The sequence below is a fragment of the Gymnodraco acuticeps genome, unplaced genomic scaffold, assembly GCF_902827175.1.
Source record: "Gymnodraco acuticeps unplaced genomic scaffold, fGymAcu1.1, whole genome shotgun sequence".
Taxonomy (NCBI): Eukaryota; Metazoa; Chordata; class Actinopteri; order Perciformes; family Bathydraconidae; genus Gymnodraco; species Gymnodraco acuticeps.
In genome coordinates this window covers 1-24,765 of record NW_022991690.1, presented here as the reverse complement: position 1 = coordinate 24,765, position 24,765 = coordinate 1, and the positions used below count along the sequence as shown (strand labels likewise).

At 41.9% G+C, this 24,765-nt stretch overlaps 1 protein-coding gene across 1 annotated transcript in view; it reads left to right on the top strand.

Moving 5' to 3' along the window:
- LOC117534549 (voltage-dependent L-type calcium channel subunit alpha-1D-like) overlaps positions 1–23,228 on the top strand; it is a gene marked incomplete at its 3' end in the record, with an annotated part of 28,996 nt that extends 5,768 nt beyond the window's left edge. The window contains exons 4-10 of the mRNA XM_034198771.1: positions 8,814–8,953; positions 14,983–15,134; positions 16,719–16,871; positions 17,901–18,097; positions 19,634–19,737; positions 22,276–22,427; positions 23,154–23,228. Coding sequence (XP_034054662.1) covers positions 8,814–8,953; positions 14,983–15,134; positions 16,719–16,871; positions 17,901–18,097; positions 19,634–19,737; positions 22,276–22,427; positions 23,154–23,228 — 973 coding nt within the window. The remainder of the gene's footprint in view (positions 1–8,813; positions 8,954–14,982; positions 15,135–16,718; positions 16,872–17,900; positions 18,098–19,633; positions 19,738–22,275; positions 22,428–23,153) is intronic.
- Positions 23,229–24,765: the final 1,537 nt, after the last annotated feature.

Genomic DNA, 24,765 nt, shown 5'->3' with positions numbered 1-24,765 from the left:
ATATTAGTCTTTATCTCTGTGAACTGGAAGTGTCTTCCTGCAGTCAGCTGATCTGAGCCTCCTCCCCCTCCTCCCCGCTGCTGTAAAGGTCACAGGTCGTGGGTAAATACAGTAGATGATTGACAGGTCTGAGATCAGATCTGATCAGCTGAGGCTCTGAGAAGTTTCTGCTCGGATGCTTTCTCTCTCTCTCTCTCTCTCTCTCTCTCTCTCTCTCTCTCTCTCTCTCTCTCTCTGTGTTTCCTCTGTGTTTCTATGTCCCTCTACCTTCATTTACACTTACACTGTACACACCGTTCATGAAGACATTTCAGATTGAAGTGACGGCGCAGCACTCTGCCTCCTCGCTGTGTGTGTGTGTGTGTGAGACATTGTGGGGGCTGCTTTTTTTTTTTTACTCTCACAATCACATGAAATAAGACAACTACTGCAGTTCAAAAGGGGATGAAATACTTGCTTTTTGTTTCAGTAAAAGCAACAATACGATACAATAATAAGATGTATTCTTATATATAAATGTTATATTGATATAAATAATGTATAGATTTATGAGTAGCACCGCAATAGCTAATGGGGTCTTTTTTCATTATTCAACTAATTCAATAATATTACAGACAAGCTGCAAGAAAAACAATAAATTAGTTGAAGCATATTAAGTCATATATATAATTTGTAATGAACTGTAATTATTGATGCATTAGTGCAGGGGTGATCAAGCACTCAGAGGCTCAGTCAGAGCCAATCATTTTACTATATTACTGCAAAGAGCCACATCATACACACAGGCACACACACTCAAAGACACACCCTACCATAGAATCACACAATTCAATGTTGTTTTTAATGTCCGTTATTCTGTGATCAACAGTGTGACAGGGACAGTTTGACATCTGATACCACCGTTTTTTGTTTTCTGGAGACAGGATTTCCACTTCATTGAGTTATTTTTTAACCAACCCGGTATCACGGCAAGACGTGAACATGTGAGGATTTACCATGCTGGGACACGTGAAGATGTCGCGATTGCGTCCCTTCAAACGTGACAGTTACACGGTATTATTAACCCATGTTAACCAGTTGAGAAATAACCGGAAATGCCAAGCAAATGCTGTACCGACGGTCGGTGGTTATTGTCAATATTAATATAATAATGCAGTATCAACACTAATTCGGCTGACTTTTATATTTGATCCAATTGGTAGATAGGTTATATTTACACCATGGTGCACAGCTGATATAAAGGGACACCTAGTGGTTAAAGCACGTTACTGAATTTTAATATTTTATTATTAGATATTAATAGGATCCCTATGAAGTATATTAATTACTCGTTATTCTCTACTAATAGTTCATTAAAGACTGTATATAATGACTATTTTGCACATCCCTTTCAAGATTTCAAGATTTTCCAAGGTTTATTGACATATCATATAGGCCACAACTATGGTGTAGTTATGCAATGAATAAGGTTCCTCAACAGCGCATTACAAGACATCTATCAATATGTGTACCTCCACCATTAAACTGTCATTCTGCACATTTCTTATACTATCTACATACATCTTATAAGAGTATAATACATATGTATAATATCAGTTAAAATAAGTGCTTCAACATAGTTAACATGGCAGGAAAGCAATATATTAGATGTTAAGTACTTTGTCAGGCTTAATATTTATCTGTAGATACAAATGTCACTGTGTGTGCTGTGTGCTCTGCATGTGTGACCATTGAAGAGGGTTTCATCCCTCCATATTCTTATTCTATACCCCCAAAGCTTTTTTCTTATTCAAAAGAAGACCTTAACCTAAAGTATTATTTAATGTTTAAATTAAGCCTTATTAGTTTGTCTGTTTTGCACATCCTCCTATTAATATCTAATAATACAATAAAATTCAATAACGTGCTTTAACCACTAGGTGTCCCTTTCTATCAGCTGTGCACCTTTATGGTGTAAATATAACCTATCTACCAATTGGATCAAATATAAAAGTCAGCCGAATTAGTGTTGATACTGCAAGGAGACGTATTGTGTAAAAAGAAATGTAAGATGTTGTTTAATGGCTGATATATTTATGATCCACGTCACGTTTTCAGTTCCTCATGTTTGTCTAGAAGTCTTCTCAGCAGGGCTCTATACTGTAAATACAGAACTACGGCAGATATGTAATATTTAATGCAGCCAAACCGTGTATTACAATGCCGTTATGTGATGACCTCCTAAGAGAAAAGCAAGCACACTCGGAATAAAGTATTTTATTTAAAAAAAATGTTTTCAGATGTCACATCGCATAAACACCAAATCCCAGCGTGCATTGCGGCTAAACTATCCAATCATCGAGCTGAGGATCTTGCCTACGTGTGTTTCCGGTTTCGTTTATGACGGATGTATTTTGTTATACACACATTCCTTCACATTTAAATTAAAATTTACATTAAAGTATTTCGTGAGGCCTTCTAACATGTTTTTAAATATAACTACGGTTGTAGTTGAAGAGTTTGTAAATTAACATGCACCGAAGCTGTTGCCTGGCAACGCAATCGCACAACGTCACGTCCCTTAATTCCACATCCACACGCATGGATTAACATCGATTTAATACATTAAAGGTGGGGTAGGTACATTTGAGAAACCGGCTCGAGATACACTTTTTGTTATATTCCATGGAATGCTCTTAACATCCCGATAGCAATGAATATCTGAAGTGCTTTGACAAAAAATCCATACAAAAATGTCATCTCTGGAAGCCGTAGTACTGTAAAAAGCACGACCAATCATCTGAGCCGGCCCGGCTAAAGTAACTGGATGGCCTACCTGCCTGTCAGCCTTCCATCTGTGCACAAACTTATCTCGTGCCCTCATTGGTCATGTGCGCGTTCGTGTGTGTTGGAGGAGGCGCTCTGTGAGGAAGTGGCAGATTTTTTCCGGCTGTGTATTTTCAAATTCTAGCGCACTCGAGCTGGTCTCTCCAAAATTACCTACCCCACCTTTAATGTAGCCTTTGTTTCTGCTAAAAAAGGTTTCGACCAGCTGGGGCAACAAGAAAATCGGCGTAATCGAGTGTGACTATTACAAAATAAATCATTATTATATTAATATTGACAATAACAACCGACCGTCGGGGTAGCATTTTCTTGGCATTTCCGGGTATTTCTCCACTGGTTAACATGAGTTAACAATACCGTGTAACTGTCACGTTTGAAGGGACGCAATTGTGACATCTTCACGTCTCCCAGCATGGTACATGGTCACATGTTCTAAGCTAAACTCCAAAATGGCGGCGCATGTATATGCTGCGGCTTTTGGACTCGCCAGTTTCGGCAAATTAGTTATTATTTGCACACTTATCTTTAGTCTGTTCGTCCAGAACATCAGTACTAACCCACTGTACAGCAGACAAGACCTTCTGGACATTGGGTTACATGTCGGATCACTGGATATCTCCATTAACGCTCCCGACGACATCATCAGGCTAGCAACGGGTTCAACGGGTTTGTTTACATTGCCTCCCCGGACAAGGAGGCTCCGTAGACGGCGGAGAGATCGCAGGCAAAAGCGAGGCTGTAGAGGAGGCGCTCGTGAGAAGCTAACCCAGGCTCCGCACCGCGCCCCTCTCCCCAGCCTTCTCCTTGCTAATGTGCGGTCTCTGGTGCACAAAATGGACTATCTACGACTGTGGATTATAAACAACAAACGGATTATGGACACAAACATTCTGATCTTCACAGAGCCATGGCTGCATGAGGGCGTTCTTGATAGCGCGATGGCGTTACAAGGGCTTCACTGCACCCGTTCGGACAGAACAGCTGATTGTGCGCGGAGGAGGACTGTGCATTTATGTCAACAACTCCTGGTGTACATACAACAGCACCATTACCAGGCACTGTTCTGCCGACCTATAATTTCTCATGGTTAAATCCAGACCCTTCTACTGTATCTGCCCAGAGAATTCACTTCCATCATTACAATTGCAGCCTATATACCACCCGATGCTAATGCTAAGCTAGCTATGAAGGAACTGCATGTAGCCATTAGCACGCAACATACATTACACCCGGAGTCTGTCTTCATCATTGCTGGAGATTTCAATCACTCCAACCTAAAGACTGTTCTCCCCAAATTCCACCAACATGTCTCATGTCCCACAAGAGGAGATAAGACCCTGGATCAATGTATATACCAATATCAAAGATGCATATAAGGCCCTCCCTCTCCCCCATCTGGGTCAGTCAGACCACATCTCACTGTTCCTTCTACCCAAATACCACCCCCTTATCAGACGAGTCAAGCCTTCGGTCAAGACAGTGAAAGTCTGGCCTGAGGGAGCAGAGTCCAATTTACAGCATCAGCTTCACATCACCAACTGGAACAACTTCGCTGTAACTACCACTATGGATTCCCAAGTAGACATTGACGCATACACCTCTTCTGTTTTGGATTGCATCAACACCTACATCAGTGATGCCACCACCACCAAACAGATCAAAAGATTCCCTAATCAGAAGCCATGGATGGATGGGCAGGTCCGCCAACTGCTGAAGGCACGTGACACCGCCTTCAGGTCAGGAGACGCGCAGGACTACCGTCTAGCCAGGGCTGAGCTGAAACGGGGCATCAAAAGGGCGAAGCACTGCCACAAGCTAAAGATTGAGGAGCACTTTAACACCTCTGACCCCCGACGCATGTGGCAGGGGTTACAGACCATCACAGACTTCAAACCCACCCGGGCCTCCCCCCTGTCCACTGACCCCTCTCTTCCAGATGAGCTTAATTATTGTTATGCTCGTTTTGACAGGGTCAATCATGAGGTAGCCACTAGGGCCACTCTCCCTGCAGACCATCTGCCCCTCACACTCTCCACCACAGATGTGCATGCTGAACTAAGCAGGACAAACACACGTAAGGCCGCTGGCCCCGATGGTATCCCCGGACGTGTACTCAGCTCTTGTGCTGAGCAGCTGACCAGGGTCCTGACTGACATCTTTAACCTGTCCTTGGCCCTAGAAAAAGTCCCCACGTGCTTCAAATACACCTCCATTGTGCCTGTTCCCAAGCACGCCTCTCCAACAAGCCTTAACGACTACCGACCCGTGGCACTTACATCGACCATCATGAAGTGTTTCGAGAGGCTGGTACTGGCTCGGCTTAAATCATGCCTCCCACCCACACTTGACCCCTCCCAGTTTGCCTATCGTCAGAATAGGAGTACGGATGACGCCATCTCCACAGGACTACACCCTGCCCTCTACCATCTGGATCAGAGCAACACATTCCTGTTCATTGACTTTAGCTCGGCATTTAACACCATAATTCCTTCAAAACTGATTACCAAGCTCAGTGACCTTGGCATCGACCCCTCCCTCTGCAACTGGATACTGGACTTTCTCACAAACAGACCCCAGCATGTTAGAATAGACAAGCTCACATCCTCTAATCTCATCCTTAGCACTGGTCTCCCACAGGGCTGTGTGTTAAGTCCCCTCCTATATTCCCTCTTCACACATGACTGCAAACCTGTACACAGGGTTGGGAGGGTTACTTTGTAAATGTAATCAGTTACTGATTACTGAATACATGGCTCTGAAAGTAATCCGAATACAGTTACAGTTACGTGTCTTAAAAAAGTAATCAGATTACTTTTAGATTACTTTTGAATTACTTTATTTTTCCATCACAGATGGGTATGTTTTGGTGAACAGGAGACACAAAAAGGAAACTGAACGTGTTTTTACTGTTTTAATGGCGTATCAAGAGCACAACTGAAACATAACCTCTGAAACGATGTAACAACATAATACACTTTTTGGGGATGCAGCTTGGGATGTGAGGAGTGAGGGACACGGCTTAGAACGGGCGTGTCGCATTCTGTCCTGCCAGTGTTGGCAGGACATGAATTAAAATGTCGAACTCGGACTTCATTTTAAAGACATGTCGGCCAGGGGTGTAGAGCTATATTTGTTTAAGCACCGGATTGGCAAAACAGGAGACTCTGTGTACCAGTCTGCCTTGATCTATGTATTAATGTCCGTGACACTCAGTATCTGCTGCCCACAGCTGTTTTATAGAAGGAAAACCTCCTTCACTTCATGAAATCTCTGCAGCACCAGGAGGCAGCGGGAGGGTTAACTCAGAAGACGAGCGTACAGTGCCTTTCACGCACCGCCTTCGCTGTGTTTACCTTCAGAATCATAAGGCTAAAGAGCGGTGTGGCTGATGTGTTTTAACCACACACACACGACTTAAACGCAGACTTTTGTTCCTCCATGTTTCGTTGTTATTGTTTCACTGAGCGGCCCCGCCCCGTTTTTTCGCTCCCTTTTTTGGTCCATCTGCAGCGGTAAAAGTGTTTGTGCGCTGTGATGATTCGGCTGTACCTTTAGTAATGAATATTAAATGTTGTGAGGAAATATTACCATCAATAATTCCAATAAGTAATCCAAAATGTATTCACTTCAGGTTTACGAAAGTAACTGTAATCAGATTACTCGTTTTTCAAATGTAACGCGAGCTGAATACAGTTACTTGATTTTGTATTCTGATTACGTAACACCGTTACATGTATTCCGTTACAACCCAACCCTGCCTGTACATGGCTCAAACACCATCGTTAAGTTTGCAGACGACACTACAGTGGTCGGGCTTGTCAGCAACTATGAGGAGACGGCATACAGGGAAGAGGTTGAGCATCTGGCAGAGTGGTGCGCTAACAACAACCTGGCTCTCAACACCAAGAAGACGAAAGAGGTCATTGTGGACTTCAGAAGGAACAAAGACGGCACACACTCCCCAGTCCATCTTAGTGGAGAAGAGGTTGAGCGGGTCACCAGCTTCAAGTTCCTGGGAGTCCACATCTCGGAGGACCTCTCCTGGACCACCAACACCTCAGGCCTAGTCAAGAAGGCTCACAAGCGCATCTTCTTCCTGAGGAGACTGGCAAAACTCCGCCTATCCTCCCAGGTGCTAACGAACTTCTACCGTTGCACCATCGAGAGCATCCTCTCCACCTGCATATCAGTATGGTATGGTAACTGCACGGTCAAGGAAGGACAAGAAATCACTGCAGAGGGTGGTGAAGATCGCACAACGCATCATCAAGATGCCACTCCCCTCCATAGCCTCAGTCTATGAAAAGCGGTGCCTGCGAAGGGCACGAAACATCATCAGAGACTCTTCCCACCCCAACCATACACTGTTTATCCCCCTACGTGGCACCCGCTCTGGGACACGCTACCGCAGCCTCCCGGGTAGAACCAACAGGACTACGCACAGCTTCTTCCCTTCAGCAGTCAGACTGCTGACAATGAACCCCACGCTGTCCCATACTGCCTAGCTGTTGTCGTGTGCTGTGCTGAAGCGCAATTCTGTATTCACTGTATTTATTATTATCTGTGTATTTATTCCTATTTATACATTTCCCATCTATTTACCTTTATTTTTGTATCATTTATTTTGTACATACTTCTGATAATTGTGTATATAACTGACTGTTTTGCACTCTGGTTAGACCCTCCTTAATTTCGTTACACTGTGCTTGCATTTTTGTAATGACAATAAAGTAATCTAATCTAATGTTCACGTCTTGCCGTGATACCGGGTTGTTTTTAACACACTTCCCTTCGTTGTATGGCTTTTTTTCCTTGTGCGATGTTCCAGGCAACTTGATATGCTGCAAGCGTTATGGTCTCCTTGTGCTTTTGCTTGGGACAACTGTGTCTGCTTTCCTGTCTGACTTTTCAAGGTGTTTAACTTATGCCTGCGAAGTTCATTACCTTTTGGGAAATCCAAGTCGATGTTAGCATGGAGTGAGGTGAAATGGCGCTAAAGATACAAAGCCTTGAAATGGGCAGATGATGTCAGGCATATAAAGCAAAATGGCTTGCTCTTGCATTCGATAAATAAATATGAATTCTCCAACTCTACTAAAAACGTCCTATGTAGTGCAGAGGATGTTAGATAAGAAACGGCTCGAATGCAGAAAAGGGCAGATTGGCAATTTTTGTTAATAATTGAATGTGTGTGTGCATCGTGCAGTGTGAGGACCTGTTTGAGTTTAAGACCGTTGTGAGGACATCTTTACTAAGAGAAGTCCTCCCTTCATCAATCTGCTGCACAGAGTTAAGATGTTGATCCTGAGGTGAAGGGTTGTTTTTAGATATTGTCGTGTGACGGTTAGATGGTTGGGGGCAGGGAATGCATTATGTCGATGAGAGTCCCCACAAGCATAGTAAAACAGACACACGTGTACATGTGTGTATGTGTGTGGAGCAGGGATGATGACAGATTGGTAATCCTCTGAAATGCTCACAAATTCTCCACATCCATGTTTACCAGGTCACACACACACACACACACACACACACACACACACACACACACACACACACACACACACACACACACACACACACACACTGTTGTATTATGTAAAACCGTATAAATGTCCTCTAGAATTCAAACCTCCTTTTAGAGAGCATTTTGTTTACAAAAAAATATATAGACTATATAACAAAATATATACTACTACTACTTGTATTTTATTTGAGTATTTCAATTTTCTGCTACTTTATGCTTTTACTCCACTTGATTTTAGAGGTAAATATTGTACTTTTTACTCCAATGCACAGTTTTTCATCCTCTTCCTGTCCAGTTGAAACCAGTTAATACTTCTTCTTAAACGTTATTATTCTGATCAGTAGTTGTAAGTACATCTTCCTCCAACATACTGTTTGTTATCCAGTGGTTCAATGTTCTCTCTCTACACAGACATTGTGATGTTCCTCAGTGTTAATAGAACATATTCTCTGTATTTCAGGAACAAGTGGAGTACATCTTCCTCGTCATCTTCACCATAGAGACCTTCCTGAAGATCTTGGCTTACGGTCTGGTGATGCACCCAAGCTCCTACATCCGCAACGGCTGGAATTTACTGGATTTCGTCATCGTTATCGTGGGGTGAGAAAACACACATTGGTTCCCTCTTGAGATGGTGTCTCTGTTTTAAGACGTTGGTTTCTTTTGGTGCTGGATCTCTCTTGAGAGGTTGATTCTGTAGAAACATGCAGGTTTCCTATTGTGGAACATTTAGACTCCGTTCACACGGAAAACGAACAAAATTCGATATAAAAAAAGTCTTCCATCCACACGGAATCGGCTCAATAAACGTGTCCGTCCACACGAGACCGCTCGACCCGCTGGAGACGCTGTAGTACATATGTCAGGCCTGTAAGTGGCGCTGTACTTCCGCCACAAAATACACCAAAAGCAGCGAATAAGACCTCCCGAGCATGGTTGCCTGGTTGCCCTTCTGTTTATTCTCCGCGGTGGATTTAGCAACATGTAGTTCATGTAGTTCTCCATGTCCACTTGTTGCTGATGGTTGTGGTAGAGGAGCTGTAGATTTGGGTGAGCAGCGGGGCTATGGCGTATAGGGCGTACACACAGAGCCGTTTGGCCCCCCAGAGCGTTCCGTCCGCAGATCTACCCACCTTGGGACCCGTTATCGTTTGAGGGCTCAGTTTCCGCGGTTCCGTTACGGCCTGGTGTGAACGAACCGTCCATACGATAGAGAACTGTAGCGGATACAACCCGTTCCATCTCCGTGTAAACGTGGCCTTACTCTGAAAAACAGACTGTTTCTCGCTCCAGAAACTGCTTTTATCTTTACCCTGGGTTAACATTTGATGCTGAAGCACTGTGATTTTTGGGAAAAAACGATGGGCTAATCACATAGGACAGAACTTGTGATTTTCAACGTTTTAAATGAGGTCTGGTCTATTTTCTCAGCAGCCGAATGGCAAGAAAACATACGGATAATCTACTATTACCCTACAAACTTATTTTTAAACACTTTATATTGGGTATTCTAATAATATTTTATAGATATAACCCATTCCACTGTGATATGTGTTTATGTTAACTGTTTATTTGTATTTTTTCCTACTCCTCTAAAAAGCCATCGACTTTATTTACTAGAAACATCTTGCCCCTTTCACACCAACGCGGTTCCCGTTCTAGCTCCGTGCTAGAGCTTTTCTGGTTCGGAACCGTTTTTTATTTTCAGTCCCCGCTTTGTTCACACCGCCCAGAGCCCGAGTGGTGCTGCGTCTTTGCGTCATCGTTTGCGTCATGACGTAACCGTTTACGTGCCTGCTTCATAAAGCCAAACTGTGCGGAAACCCCTCACATCGACAACAACAACAACGGCCGATTGTATTGAAGCGCTACTCATTTTGGTTTTGTTCTGTTTGCTTTGCGTACAAACTGCATAAAACGTGGGCTTTTTGTTGTTGTTCATGAGGTTGATCCCGCCCCTTCCCCCGCCTCCGACGTAAGCATGAGGTATGCGGTTCTTGCTTCTAGACCGACAATTTTTTGAGCTTAGAGGCGGCTCCGCTGCGGTGTGAACAGGAAAAAACGGTGCTTTTCAGGCTCCAGCTCCGAACCGGCCCTAAACCGCGTTGGTGTGAAAGGGGCAATAGTGTCACTAATGTTTGTGGCTTTGCTTTATTAATTGCATAGTCTACCTGTTTCATTTGTCAGACAACAGAGAGTGAGTGTGACAAGAAGATTTGTAGAATAAAATAATGTATATTTCACTTAATTAGAGCCTTTTAAAATTAGCTCTGATATGAGCATAATGCCACATACTTCTCTTAGAGGGTGCATCAGGTCAACTTGATTAGATTATCTTTATAAGGCCTGTTTCAACATGTTTAATTGTAATATCTCAAGCAATATGGTTGTTTTTGCGACAAAAGGGTTAATACATGTTTATTTTGTTATCATTGAAAGCATTCAAAATAAGCAGGAAGAACAGAAAGCAGGACACTTGTTACCAAAATAGCATCAAATATGAAACAGTCATTAGAAATAAAGTGTATATATTTTGTCATGCTGCATTTAACAGCTCAGAGTGTTGATGTCACGCTGGCTCGAGGTGGTTTTTCCAGCAGAGAAGAAATATCGCTTGCTGAGCGGATGAAATGCTCTTCTCATGTGAGCAGACTCACGCAACACTTTGAGTTTGAACCCAGCGTCAGACTCTGGTTCTTCTTTAGATCCCAGTTTTTTGGTTCTTATCCTCGGCTGCCCTCCTTTGTTGAGACTCTTTGTTGTGGAAGCCGTGTTCGAAGAGTTGCCGCAGTAAATCGGATCTGACTGCTGTAAACTCAACAGCTTCCTGTCCGGTGGGCAGCGCAGGAACAAACCCTGCAGCGAGGCCTTCATTTATCTCCTTTTAGGGGTTTTGGGTTGAGCGCATGTGACAGCTGACTGTGATCACTGTACTCTATAACTACCGCTCTAAATATACACATTTAACCTCCAATAATAAACTTCGGATGTCACGACACAAACACAGTCATGCAGTGAAACAGATTTTTATCCCACGCTCTGTTTCTGTGGATGTCTGCCTTTCTTTCTCTTGTGTTTAACTTTTCATGAATCTCTGATACACTACAGACACATTCACACCAAAGAGAAATAAATGCATAAATGAGAGTATATAATTTCAGCATAAACCTTCCAATTTGTAAATGCAAAATGTCAGAACGTAGAGTATGCAATGTCAAGTAAGGCAAATTATCTTAAAAACTTCATGCAACAACATTCTTGCTGCTTAGTACAAAGACTGAGAGATCATATTTGGTCTCTACTTAATCAACAATATTACTGGGAAGATTTACGATAAAACAATTAGTTTTTTTCTATTTAATTATTGAGCATAAGCAGCTTGAATTGCATATAAAAAAATATATATTTCATTGCATTAATAAGAACACTGACAACTACCCTCGTTGATTGTATAGTTTCTTTAGGGGTATTCTTACTTGTGCGCTGTAAGGGTCTAAGGACAGAGATAAGATATCATTAACAGATAACAGATTAATATCAACATTGATTGTCACATTTATCTGGAGGATCATAATTAAAGGTGTGTGTTTTATGCCTCCCCCATTTTCCTGTCTTTCGTCTCAGATATGAACATGATATTTAAATCTCATGGTTATTTTTTACCGTGTAACTGTCACGTTTGAAGGGATGAAATCGTGACATCTTCACGTCTCCCAGCATGGTAAATCGTCACATGTTCACGTCTTGCCGTGATACCGGGTTGTAAATATCTGCAGGAAATATTGACAATAACTTGACAACATTTGAAAATGAAGACAGCAGGGTACCCTAGAAATGACTTGAGTTTATAACTACAACAAACTAAAATAACTGAACTAGCATCAAATATAAAAAACAGAGACATTAGAGACAAAGTATTTTTGTATAATTGCTCATACTACAACTGGTCAGTGTTGGAGTCACCTGCCGAGGTCTCAGTGAGTCCTGCAGGTCCTCGGTCTTCGTCCTCCATGTTGGTTAATGTCCTCGCTGCGGGACGGTGACTCTGGACCGGGGGGGTGATGATTAAGCCTGTTGTCATGGTTACACTGCCCCGAGGACGGCCCGGTCCCCGTTACTATGGGAGACGATAATCCTGAGAGGCTGCTGTAGGTGGGACAGAGAGGGGCTTCTTTCAGGAGTTCAGTGTTTCCTAGAGAGGGCAATAGTACACACATCCTTTACTCAAGTAGAAGTACAGATACTCGTGTTTAAAAATACTCTGATAAAAGTAGAAGTACTGACTTAACTTCTTCACTCAAGTAAAAGTAAAGAAGTATGTGCTTTGAAATGTACTTCAGTAAAAAGTACCCATAGCTACCAGCTGTTTTAAAGAGTACCTGACCTCCCTTTATATTAATAGAACAATAATGTCATTGTGAGCTAATGAATGTTTCCATGCTGAACAACGGCAACATGACAACGTTTCCATTGGTCCCTCTTCTTTAGAGAAGACCAGGAAATGATGGATACACGGATCGTGTTCAAATCAATAGGCACGCAATGACTCTAAATAATAATGATCACGCATCAAACACACATTCAGACTAAAGGAACCAGCTGTTTGGAAAATGAGAGAAGTAGAAAGTACAGGTATTTGGGTTCAAAGTGTAAGAAGTAGAAAGTACAGGTATTTGGGTTCAACATGTAAGAAGTAGAAAGTACAGGTATTTGGGTTCAACATGTAAGAAGTAGAAAGTTCAGGTATTTGAGTTCAACATGTAAGAAGTAGAAAGTACTGGTATTTGTGTTCAACATGTAAGAAGTAGAAAGTACAGGTATTTGTGTTCAAAGTGTAAGAAGTAGAAAGTACAGGTATTTGAGTTCAACATGTAAGAAGTAGAAAGTACAGGTATTTGTGTTCAACATGTAAGAAGTCGAAAGTACAGGTATTTGAGTTCAACATGTAAGAAGTAGAAAGTACAGGTATTTAGGTTCAACATGTAAGAAGTAGAAAGTACAGGTATTTGGGTTCAACATGTAAGAAGTAGAAAGTACAGGTATTTGAGTTCAACATGTAAGAAGTAGAAAGTACAGGTATTTGGGTTCAACATGTAAGAAGTAGAAAGTACAGGTATTTGGGTTCAACATGTAAGAAGTAGAAAGTACAGGTATTTGTGTTCAACATGTAAGAAGTAGAAAGTACAGGTATTTGTGTTCAACATGTAAGAAGTCAAAGTAAAACTTGCAAATTATTTCCTGCTCTGCCCATGCTTCCCAACTTTATGAAGTTCCTCTTTAAATCTCGGGCTAGCAGAATCAGTGACATCTTTTAAATCTCTTTTTAAAACTCGCCTTTTTATTAAAGTTGTTTTAACTAATGATGACACCACTCTGTTTTACTCAACATCCATGTATTATTTGTTTTACTTTCTTTATTGTTTTACTGCTGCTATTGTTGAAATGCTGTAAATTGTATTGGGCGGTTTGGGAAATTTTGACCGCATGCTGACTGGCCTGCTCTTAATCCATGTAAAGCACTTTGTGACATTGTTTTGAAAAGTGCTTTATAAATACATGTGCTATTATAGTTCAATCAATCAATCAATGTTGACAATGTTGACAAAATGACACCCTCTGTCCTTAGACCCTCACATCGTACAAGGAAAAACTTCCAAAAAAGGAGAAAACCCCACAGTTTAAAGGGAAAAATGAGAGAAACCTCAGGGAGAGCAACAGAGGAGGGATCCCTCTCCCAGGACGGACAGACGTGCAATAGATGCCGTGTGTAAATTGAAAAGATAATACATTTGCAACATAGGTAGTCCAAATGTTTGGAAATGCATGTGTGTATAATAGGAAGATGAATCCACGAGGATATCCATCTAGGACCTATGATCCAGGACCACAGCCACGACTCAAGATCCAGGGCTCGCGATCCAGGACAGAGGAGCGCAGGATCATCCATGACTCCGGATCCCGGCGTATATAGACACCAAAAAGAAAGAAATTCGGGGAAGCTGGGTTAATCGGAACATGAGAGTACACAGGTATAGACAGAGAGAAGGAAGAAGTAAGATGTCCCCCGACAAACTAAGCCTATATCAGCAAAACTAGGGGCTGTATCTAATCAGCCCTAACTATAAGCTTTATCAAAAAGGAAGGTCTTAAGCGCACTCTTAAAAACGGATAGGGTGTCTGCCGCCCGAACACAAACTGGAAGCTGATTCCACAAATGTGGAGCTTGATAAGAAAAGGCTCTGGCTCCCATTGTACTTTTAGAGACTCTAGGAACAACCAACAACCCTGCATTCTTGTTATTATTAATAACAATTACTTCGACTTTTATGCAGATGATACCCTGTTCTACATCACTCTCAAAGATGGAAATGATTGAGCGGTTCTTATTTTTTTCCTCTTAATTTCTGATGAGATGAATCTTTAACGCTTCTATTTGTTGTTGCCCATGCAGATTGTTCAGTGTGGTATAAATACATTTATTATTATAGTTATTATGAATGGATGATACCCTGTTCTACATTACTCTCAAAGATTGTAATGATTGAGTGTTTCTACTTCTTCCCGTTAATTTCTGATGAGATGAATCTTTAACTTTCTCTTCTTCTGTTTTGTTGTTGTTGTCAATGCAGATTGTTCAGTGTGGTTTTAGAGACGATGACTCATAAGTCTGGTGAGGTTGCGACCACTCATCACGTGCCGGGGAAACCTGGAGGTCTGGACGTCAAAGCTCTGAGAGCCTTCAGAGTCCTGAGGCCCCTGAGGCTGGTGTCTGGAGTCCCCAGTAAGTGCACTGGACAGGAATGCAGGCATATGCATGGGGCGGTTCTAGGGGGGGCCAACAGGGGTCAGTGCCCTCCTAACCCCTAGATTCCACCGGGTCCGTCTGCGCTGCGTCACGGCTGCACCGCGGTTTTGGTCCGACCTTCTCCAGAGTCTTGCGTGCCGGCTCGCAGTGCTTTGTGCAGACAAAGTTAATAATAATTGTAATAATCCAGTTATAAACTACATGAATCAAAGACGTGTTGCTGTATTTTAGTGGTAAAAAAATGCATTCAACATCATAATTATTCTATATATAATTTACACAACCTGTAAACCGGAGGAGAACGCTGGCATTTCTCCTCCTCCTTGAAAGACGACGGAGGGATAGGGTCTGCACAATACGTTTATTTTGGGGATTGACTGGATGCTCTGACCGGTCCACTTCCTGCCTGGCGCTATATAACGTCTCGCGTCACGTCGAAAATAGACTTGCATCCTATTTTTAGCGGAGCCCAGCGCCAAGATGCTTCTGGGACGCTTCTGGGACGCTTCTGGGACGCTTCGAGCCGTAACGCGGCGCATCTGGTGGAATAGCACCCATTAACTAGAGTGGCCACGATCGCTGTGAACGCCGCGGTACAGCCGTAACGCGGCGCAGACGGACCCGGTGGAATCTAGGGGTAACACTGACCAGGGACCCCCCTGTGGCCCCCCAACAAAACAAAGTTACAATATTACGATGTATTGGAACTAAATCAAATCAGAGACCCGGATGTACTGTGGAGATTAAACTGTTCATTACCTTAGCAAATACTGTTTATGTTTTTTTATTAAAATTGTCACTTAAAGTTATAAAACAAATACTCCAAAGGAAAAATACTACTGAAACAAAGCACTGTAACCTCAATTTACAAAAACAAATACCAATTACTGTATTTTATGTTTATTTCACACAATTACTTTACAGTATCTTTATCTCTTTAACCAGCTTTTATTGTGCCCCTCTCATAAAATGACCCAGTAAAATTGGTCTAGAACCGCCACTGGTCATATGCACAAAGCTACAGTGTAGAATTGGCAATGAAATTCTTCAGCCCTGAGCTTCTCCAACAATGCAAAATAAAATACAAAAATACAAAAGAAAGACATATTTGAATGGTCAGCATGCACAAAAGGAAGCATCACAGCAATAAGTACCATAAATGAATTTCTGTAATATTCCAAAATCTTCAAAAATACGTCTTCCTTTTGTCTTCAATACTAATTGCTGTGATGCTTCCTTTTGTGCATGCTGGCCATTAAAATGATTATGTATATATATATATATGTTGCATTAAACACCTGTTTCAGAGTTCAATGGAGATCAGAGTCCATAACAAGTAGTGCAAAAAGACATGTCAATAGAATATGGGATATGTACAAGAACAGAATATGAAATTAAATAATCTAAACTAAGGCAAAATTAAATGTGATAACTATTTATATAAATTAGTATATTGCAAGATCAGGAATGTTTATCGGGGCATGCTCAGGTGTTAAGAGAGTCTCAATGTGTGTGTGTTTTGTGTCCTTTTCCACATGTAAAGCTTTGTGTGTGTGTCAGGTTTACAGATCGTGTTGAACTCCATCATGAAGGCCATGGTTCCCCTGCTCCACATCGCTCTGCTGGTACTCTTCGTCATCATCATCTACGCCATCATCGGTCTGGAGCTCTTCATCGGACGCATGCACAAGACCTGCTACTACAAAGAATCAAGTACATGTTACACTACAACGGCTAACATTACATTTAATTTGGATTTGATCAAAGTAAGTGCACTCAACCATGAGGATGCACATTAAGAATCCTACCAGAAGATAAAGAAAGAAAGGATGAACTTGAAAATAAACTCAAAATGAAAGATTGCGCAGGTCTTTTTCAGAACAACTATATTATTTTATTATAATTATTGATGCATTACTTTGTTCATCACTTTAATGTCGCAACTGGTAAAGGTGGAGCTCATTTTATTGCCTTTATACTACTGGGCAGATGTGTATTTGTATATTATTGATCATATTTTGATTAACTCAAGCAGTAAAAAGTCCAATATTTCCCTCTGAAATTAGTAATTCCTTACATTTATTATAGCACTTTTCCAGATGCTCAAAGCACATATGTACAATGGTCACCACTGTGGGCAATACCCACAGGAGCAAGTTCAGGTGAAGTGTCTTGCCCATGGACACAACGACTTTACAGACGCAGCAGCAGCGGCGGGTTTCACCCCTTGATCTGATGATCATTGCACAGCGCACTGCGCCACACCGTCCATCTTCACGCCTCGAAGTCATTGAGGCGCTTTTACAGGTACACATTAGTATTATACATGTACTGTGGACAATACCCACAAGAGCAAATCCGGGTGAAGTGTCTTGCCCAAGGACACAACGGCCTGACGCAGTGGCGGCAGGAGCGGGTTTCGAACTGGAGTTCCCCAGCACCCCCCTTGATCTGATGATCAGATGCACAGACCACTGCGCCACCCGTCCCGTAGTAGTAGAAGTGCTGTACTTAAGTTGCATTTTAGGGACTAGTATCCACTTAATGTACTTAATTTAAGCGTGTTTGAGTTCATGAAAAGCGCAATACAAATATAATTTATTATTATTATTATTAGAATAGAATATATCTTTATTGTCATCATACAAAGTACAACGACATTTCTTTGGCAACGTTCACTGCAGTAAAAAATCGACACAAATAAATACACAACATTAATTATGATCCAAACCTGTTTTTCAGACACGTATGTGGAGGACGACCCGGTGCCGTGTGCGTTCCTGGGTCACGGCCGTCAGTGCAACAACAACGCCTCAGAGTGTCGGGGGAGGTGGGACGGACCCAACGGAGGAATCACAAACTTCGACAATTTCTTCTTCGCCATGTTGACGGTGTTCCAGTGCATCACCATGGAGGGCTGGACCGACGTTCTCTACTGGGTAAAATACGCTGTGATGCATTCGTTTCAAGGTCTCCTATTACGCAAAATCCTCTTCTTCATGTCTCTTCTACATCAACATGTGTCCCCTCTTCTTCATGTCTCTTCTACATCAACATGTGTCCCCTCTTCTTCATGTCTCTTCTACATCAACATGTGTCCCCTCTTCTTCATGTCTCTTCTACATCAACATGTGTCCCCTCTTCTTCATGTCTCTTCTACATCAACATGTGTCCCCCTCTTCTTCATGTCTCTTCTGCATCAACATGTGTCCCCTCTTCTTCATGTCTCTTCTACATCAAACATGTGTCCCCTTCTTCTTCATGTCTCTTCTACATCAACATGTGTCCCCTCTTCTTCATGTCTCTTCTACATCAACATGTGTCCCCTCTTCTTCATGTCTCTTCTACATCAACATGTGTCCCCTCTTCTTCATGTCTCTTCTACATCAACATGTGTCCCCTCTTCTTCATGTCTCTTCTACATCAACATGTGTCCCCTCTTCTTCATGTTCTCTTCTACATCAAACATGTGTCCCCCTCTTCTTCATGTCTCTTCTACATCAACATGTGTCCCCTCTTCTTCATGTCTCTTCTACATCAACATGTGTCCCCTCTTCTTCATGTCTCTTCTACATCAACATGTGTCCCCTCTTCTTCATGTCTCTTCTGCATCAACATGTGTCCCCTCTTCTTCATGTCTCTTCTACATCAACATGTGTCCCCTCTTCTTCATGTCTCTTCTACATCAACATGTGTCCCCTCTTCCTCATGTCTCTTCTACATCAACATGTGTCCCCTCTTCTTCATGTCTCTTCTACATCAACATGTGTCCCCTCTTCTTCATGTCTCTTCTACATCAACATGTGTCCCCTCTTCTTCATGTCTCTTCTATATCAACATGTGTCCACTCTTCTTCATGTCTCTTCTACATCAACATGTGTCCCCTCTTCTTCATGTCTCTTCTACATCAACATGTGTCCCCTCTTCTTCATGTCTCTTCTACATCAACATGTGTCCCCTCTGTGGAAAGAGACTCTGAAAGTTTCAGGAACAAAGATTCTCTCTCTTTTTAATCAATTTATATAAAAACCTGTCTGAAATTGAGCTGATCAGATTTTGGCCACTTTATGATGTCATAACGATGTTTTGTCTTGTGTAGCCATTAGCCAATCAGCAACCAAGGTACCCCCCCCCCCCCCCCCCTTTATCACCTGAATCTCCTCCTAGAGCACCATTAAGTTCTTTGTAACCAAATCTCTCTCAGAGGGGCGTGGGGAGGGGCTCCTTATTTTCATCTAAAGTAACAGACAGAGAATCAGCACTTTGGAAACAGGGCTGAAACAGAGGGGATTATGGGTAATGCTGCAATGATCTGTTTGGTGTTTGGAGCCAAACACTTCAGAGACATGTTCTGTATATATCTGAGACCTATAATATATTGATGAAAACAGTATAATAGGGGACCTTTAACAACTTCTCATTGTCCCTTTTCCCTTTATGTACATGACGAGAGATGTTGTCTTTTCTTTGTGCAGATGAATGATGCCATTGGGTTCGAGCTGCCGTGGGTTTACTTTGTCAGTCTGGTGGTATTCGGGTCATTCTTCGTTCTCAACCTGGTTCTGGGAGTCCTCAGCGGGTTCGTCTTCACTCACAACATAAGAAAAACGTGTCTTTAAACATTCTGAAAATGTTACAACGTGTGTTTTTATGATTGAATGGCAAATACCAACTCCTTCCTTCTGAGGCCTGTACTACCAAGCCGGATTTTTGCTTAGCCGGCTAACTTCAGGGAAAACTCGGGGTTTCCGGTCCTACGACGCTGGTTCTCTTTTTAGCGGGCTGGATCTCCATGGTAACTTATGCTGAGCGGCTAGCCTGCCCCGGAGCAGGTTAGGTTGCAGGCTAAGAGCTCAACTCAGTGAAAGCACCGCCTGCTGACCAATCAGAGCTCAGTGTGCGGAGTTTAAAGCGATCAAGTCATATTACAGGAGAAAGGAAATACAGAAAAGCTGCCGTTGCAGGAAAGACGGCCGGCAAAAATCACCGACTGTGTGAACGTGAACATTAATAGAATATCACCTCCCATCTTCAGAGCAATCTGACTATTATAACATTAGCGTTAAGAAAGCTTACTTAAATATCTGCCACAACATAAGTAACCGGATCAGAGTAACATTAAGTAGGCCTACAGTCCGCGGCATATCACTTCATAATGTATCATATATCTCCTTATCTGAGTCAGCTGAGCCGTATCTGGCCGTGCAACACTCACAGTGTCACATACTGTATGCAGAAGTATTATTTGAAGCAACACATTAAGTTGACGAAACACTCGAGTCAAATGTAATGAAAGTCAGATCGTGTTTTAGACGGGGCAGTGATATCATAAACCTGTTAATGTACGCATTCAAACACTTTTCTGTTCCCAGCTGTATTCACCTTGCAGGTGCAGCTATGTGGCTTTGATCCTGGATAAAGTGTTTAAGTCATGGATGTTTAAAGTTTAACTTCTTCATATTTGTCTAATATTATAGTGACTTTTCATTAGGAAGTATGACGCTGCGCTGTCACTTTCATGTGAACGCGCACCTAACTAGATAGGACACGGCTGGCTTGATCGATCCACTTGATAACCCGCGTCATAGGACCGCTTAGCGAGAGCGCGTATGTTTTGGATTAGGCCAACCGGCTAACTCAAACATATCCAGGTTAGGTTGAACCAGCTTCGTAGTACAGGCCTCTGGAGTGGATCAGCTATCAACATGATTTGCGTGTAGCATTGGAAAATCCTGACACATTACCATTAGACTTGTTATGTGACAAACCAAGACATCTATGGCTAAGTCAGAATCAGAATAACTATGAAGTAAGGTGTAATACATAGGGCTTTAAAGACGTGTAGATGTGGTGTGCTCGTACCCAGACAGTCTGGAAGCACAGCTCATATAGTTTAATGAAGCTGAAGTTGCTAGGACTTCAGTTAAATCACCCAATACATTAGAACCGCCCGAACAGGGACTTGAACCCTCAGATTAAAAGTCTGATGCTCTACCGACTGAGCTATCCAGGCTCCATGAAGACCATCTTTTGGAGGAAAGTATCCTATCACACGATGTCCTCCTCTTTCTTGAGTGAAAGAAGGATGTGTGGTGTTGAAGAGACATCGGTGGCTAAGTGTAAATGTAGTTGTCCGAAGCAATCTGGCTTTAGAGACTTGCATTAGTAACTTGGATGTATCCAGGCTGGAAGAATATATTTACCGCCTGAACAGGGACTTGAACCCTGGACCCTCAGATTAAAAGTCTGATGCTCTAGACTTTGAGAAAACCATCAACTGGATGATTTCTTCAAGAGATGTCCAACTTGGGATGTGACAAACAGAGATATCTATGGCTAAGTGCAAATGAAGGTATCACAGGGCCAGAAGCAGACGATAGACCTCACCAAGATAGACCAACATTAGATTTCCTTGCAGTCAGGACTTAATTTGCCCAATAACGTATCAGTTGAACAGGGACTTGAACCCTGGACCCTCAGAGTAAAAGTCTAATGCACTACCGTCTGATCTATCCAGGCTTCGACAAGATGGCTCTTCATATACATGTTTGAGCCCATGTGCATTATATGTTAGCTCATCCTTCTAGAGACGTGATTCTCTCCGAGCAAAACCTCTCTCCATTTTGACTCAGGCGACTACAGTTTCCAGTCCTCAACTTTCACTTCTACTACTTTGTTTACTTGCGTATTACATCCATGCTTAAAACTTAGCTTCACTGCTAGCCCCAGACACAATGATGCTTTGTGCTGCTGGGTTTGTTCTCCGGTCGATTGAAAGGCTCCTAACTCACTCTTTATTTTGCCAGTATACAATTTTGTTTTGTGATTCTCTCCGAGCAAAACCTCTCTCCATTTTGACTCAGGCAACTTTAGTTTCCAGTCCGCAACTTTAACTTTAACTTCTTTGTTTACCTGCGTATTATATCCATGCTTAATACTTAGCAAAATTATTTTTTGTGCAGCTGTGTTTATTCTCTCCAGTTGATTGAAAAGCTTCTAATTCACTTCACAAAAAGTTTGCCGATTGATTTGATTCGTGAAAATATTTCCACAGGTCTGGAGGGACTTTTTTCTAGCACTTTTTTGATGACATTTAAATGTTGTGTGGACGTTGCAGAGAGTTCAGTAAGGAGAGGGAGAAGGCGAAGGCTCGCGGAGATTTCCAGAAGCTGAGGGAGAGGCAGCAGATGGAGGAGGATCTGTGCGGCTACATGGACTGGATCACTCAGGCGGAGGACATGGACGAACTGGATGAGGACGGTAACCCACGTAAGATGTGTGTGTGTGTGTGTGTGTGTGTGTCAGAGTCTGATGAGTTTTTAATGTCTCTCTCTTTGTGATATTTAACATAGTGCTAAAGTTCATGTTCATTTATTCTCAGCTCATTCAAAAATCAGTCGGTGATAACAAGTTCATGGATGTCAATTAAAGCAAATTAACTCTAATTGGCTCCATTAGTTAATTGACATCCCTTAATGAAGCCAATTAGAAACAAATGAGTCGGTCTGAGAAGTCGATGAGGCAGGAAACCGAGCTGCTCACATTTTTAATAAAGCACTTTTACGTTTTCTAGTTATTAGACGTATATGACGCTGAAGATTTTTTAAATACGTTACATTTAATTTGTTAGACGCTTTTATCCAAAGCGACTTACATACATTCGGTACTGTGGGCAATGACATGCCGACTGCAGTGGGACTCGAACTTGCTACCCCCTGATTCGAAGATAAGCGCACTACCCACTGAGCCACAGCCTCCCAAATACATGTGATAAACGTATTAAATATAACACATTGTTACAAAAAGTGCCTATTCCTGGCACTGTCATATTTCATGTCTCTGTAGTCCCTGAACAAAATCCCAAAATACCTTCTTTACTTTTCTTTTCTACAACAGTGCTGCTTACATGTTGATCATTTAGCAATACGATACTAAACTGAAGTGTTGCACATGTTAAAAGATAAATAAATAATTGTTTAATTGTTTTCTTTTTAGGTCCTTCTCTGGGCGATCTGTCAGACAAGAAGAGAGGAAAGTTTGGATGGTTCAGTCACTCCAGTGACACACACGGTACTACCTCCTTTAATAACACATATATGCTGTATATAACCACACACACACACACACACACACACACACACACACACACACACACACACACACACACACACACACCACACACACACACACACACACACACACACACACACACACACACACACACACACACACACACACACACACACTGAAGTCTAAATGTAGAAGGAGATCTAGGTCTCTGTGTGACCCTGTTTCTCGTCAGCAGGTTTTGCTCTCCGTCACTTCAGCTCAATCCGGTTCAGGAAAGATTTACTGGCATCAAGTTCAAATGAAAGATAATTGTGCAACACATCTACAGGAAACACACATAACACACTACATAATGAATACACCAACACAGTGAATCATAGCTGCAGGTTTGGTGTTTATAATGAAGATTTAAAAAAATATTTTCCGGCTTTTGGTACAAAACATTACAACAGGAAGCTGATCATATTTAAATCTGCTCAATTCTTTATACTAAGCTTTTCTTAAACAATTAGTGCTGTTTTTCCTCTTATTTAACTGTTTAGATATATTTGTCTCATTCAGACCTTTACATTTAGTCATCTAGTTTAAGCATTGTACAGCATCTCCATGTTGAAAACAAACCCTTCTTTTAACCCTCCTGATTTACTACTTTCATCAATCATAACATTTTTGACTTACATTCGATTGCATTAAGGCTTCATGATATCCTTCACAGTAGACATTTGAACTTTGTAACCCATGGTGTTCCCGGTCCCATAAAGAAAAGGAATCAGTAACCATCCGGATCAGATAAAACACACACACACACACACACAAACACACACACGCACGCACAGACACACACACACGCACGCACGCACACACGCACAAACACACACACACGCACGCACACACACACACTCAAACACACACACACACACACACACACACACACACACACACACACACACACGCACGCACACACACACACACACACACACACACACACACACACACACACACACACACACACACACACACACACGCATGCTCTAAATGTGTTCCCGCTCTTATGTGCCCCTCCCCCCACATGGATCACACCTGGCACACACAATACATATTCAGTGTCTGTTCTTTGTATATGTACTGCAGTTGTTCATGTATACCAGTAGTCTGATACAATATGTACAGTTTGAAAGGGTGTTAAATGACATTTGGTGATTAATGGTTTTTGTGTTAATGTAATAGCAGTTAAAACAGGACCGGTCAAAGTAAAAGTAAAGTAAGGGGGGAAACGAAGACAATAGGAGGGTTAAAATAACATCATGCATTTGAAGGAGGATTTTCAACAATAATAGAATTAAAGAACATTTAAAAATACACAGTAGATTTTGTCCAGACTGGACAGAATCAAGCTTTGTGACAGGAGATGAATAACTTTAAGTTTAGTTTGTAAAGAATGTAATAGATTGTGGACTTAACACATGTTTTTTAGCGATGTTAGATGTGAATAAAGGGTTGAGCTTTGGTTACTTATCACAGTCATTTGTTTTCCTGT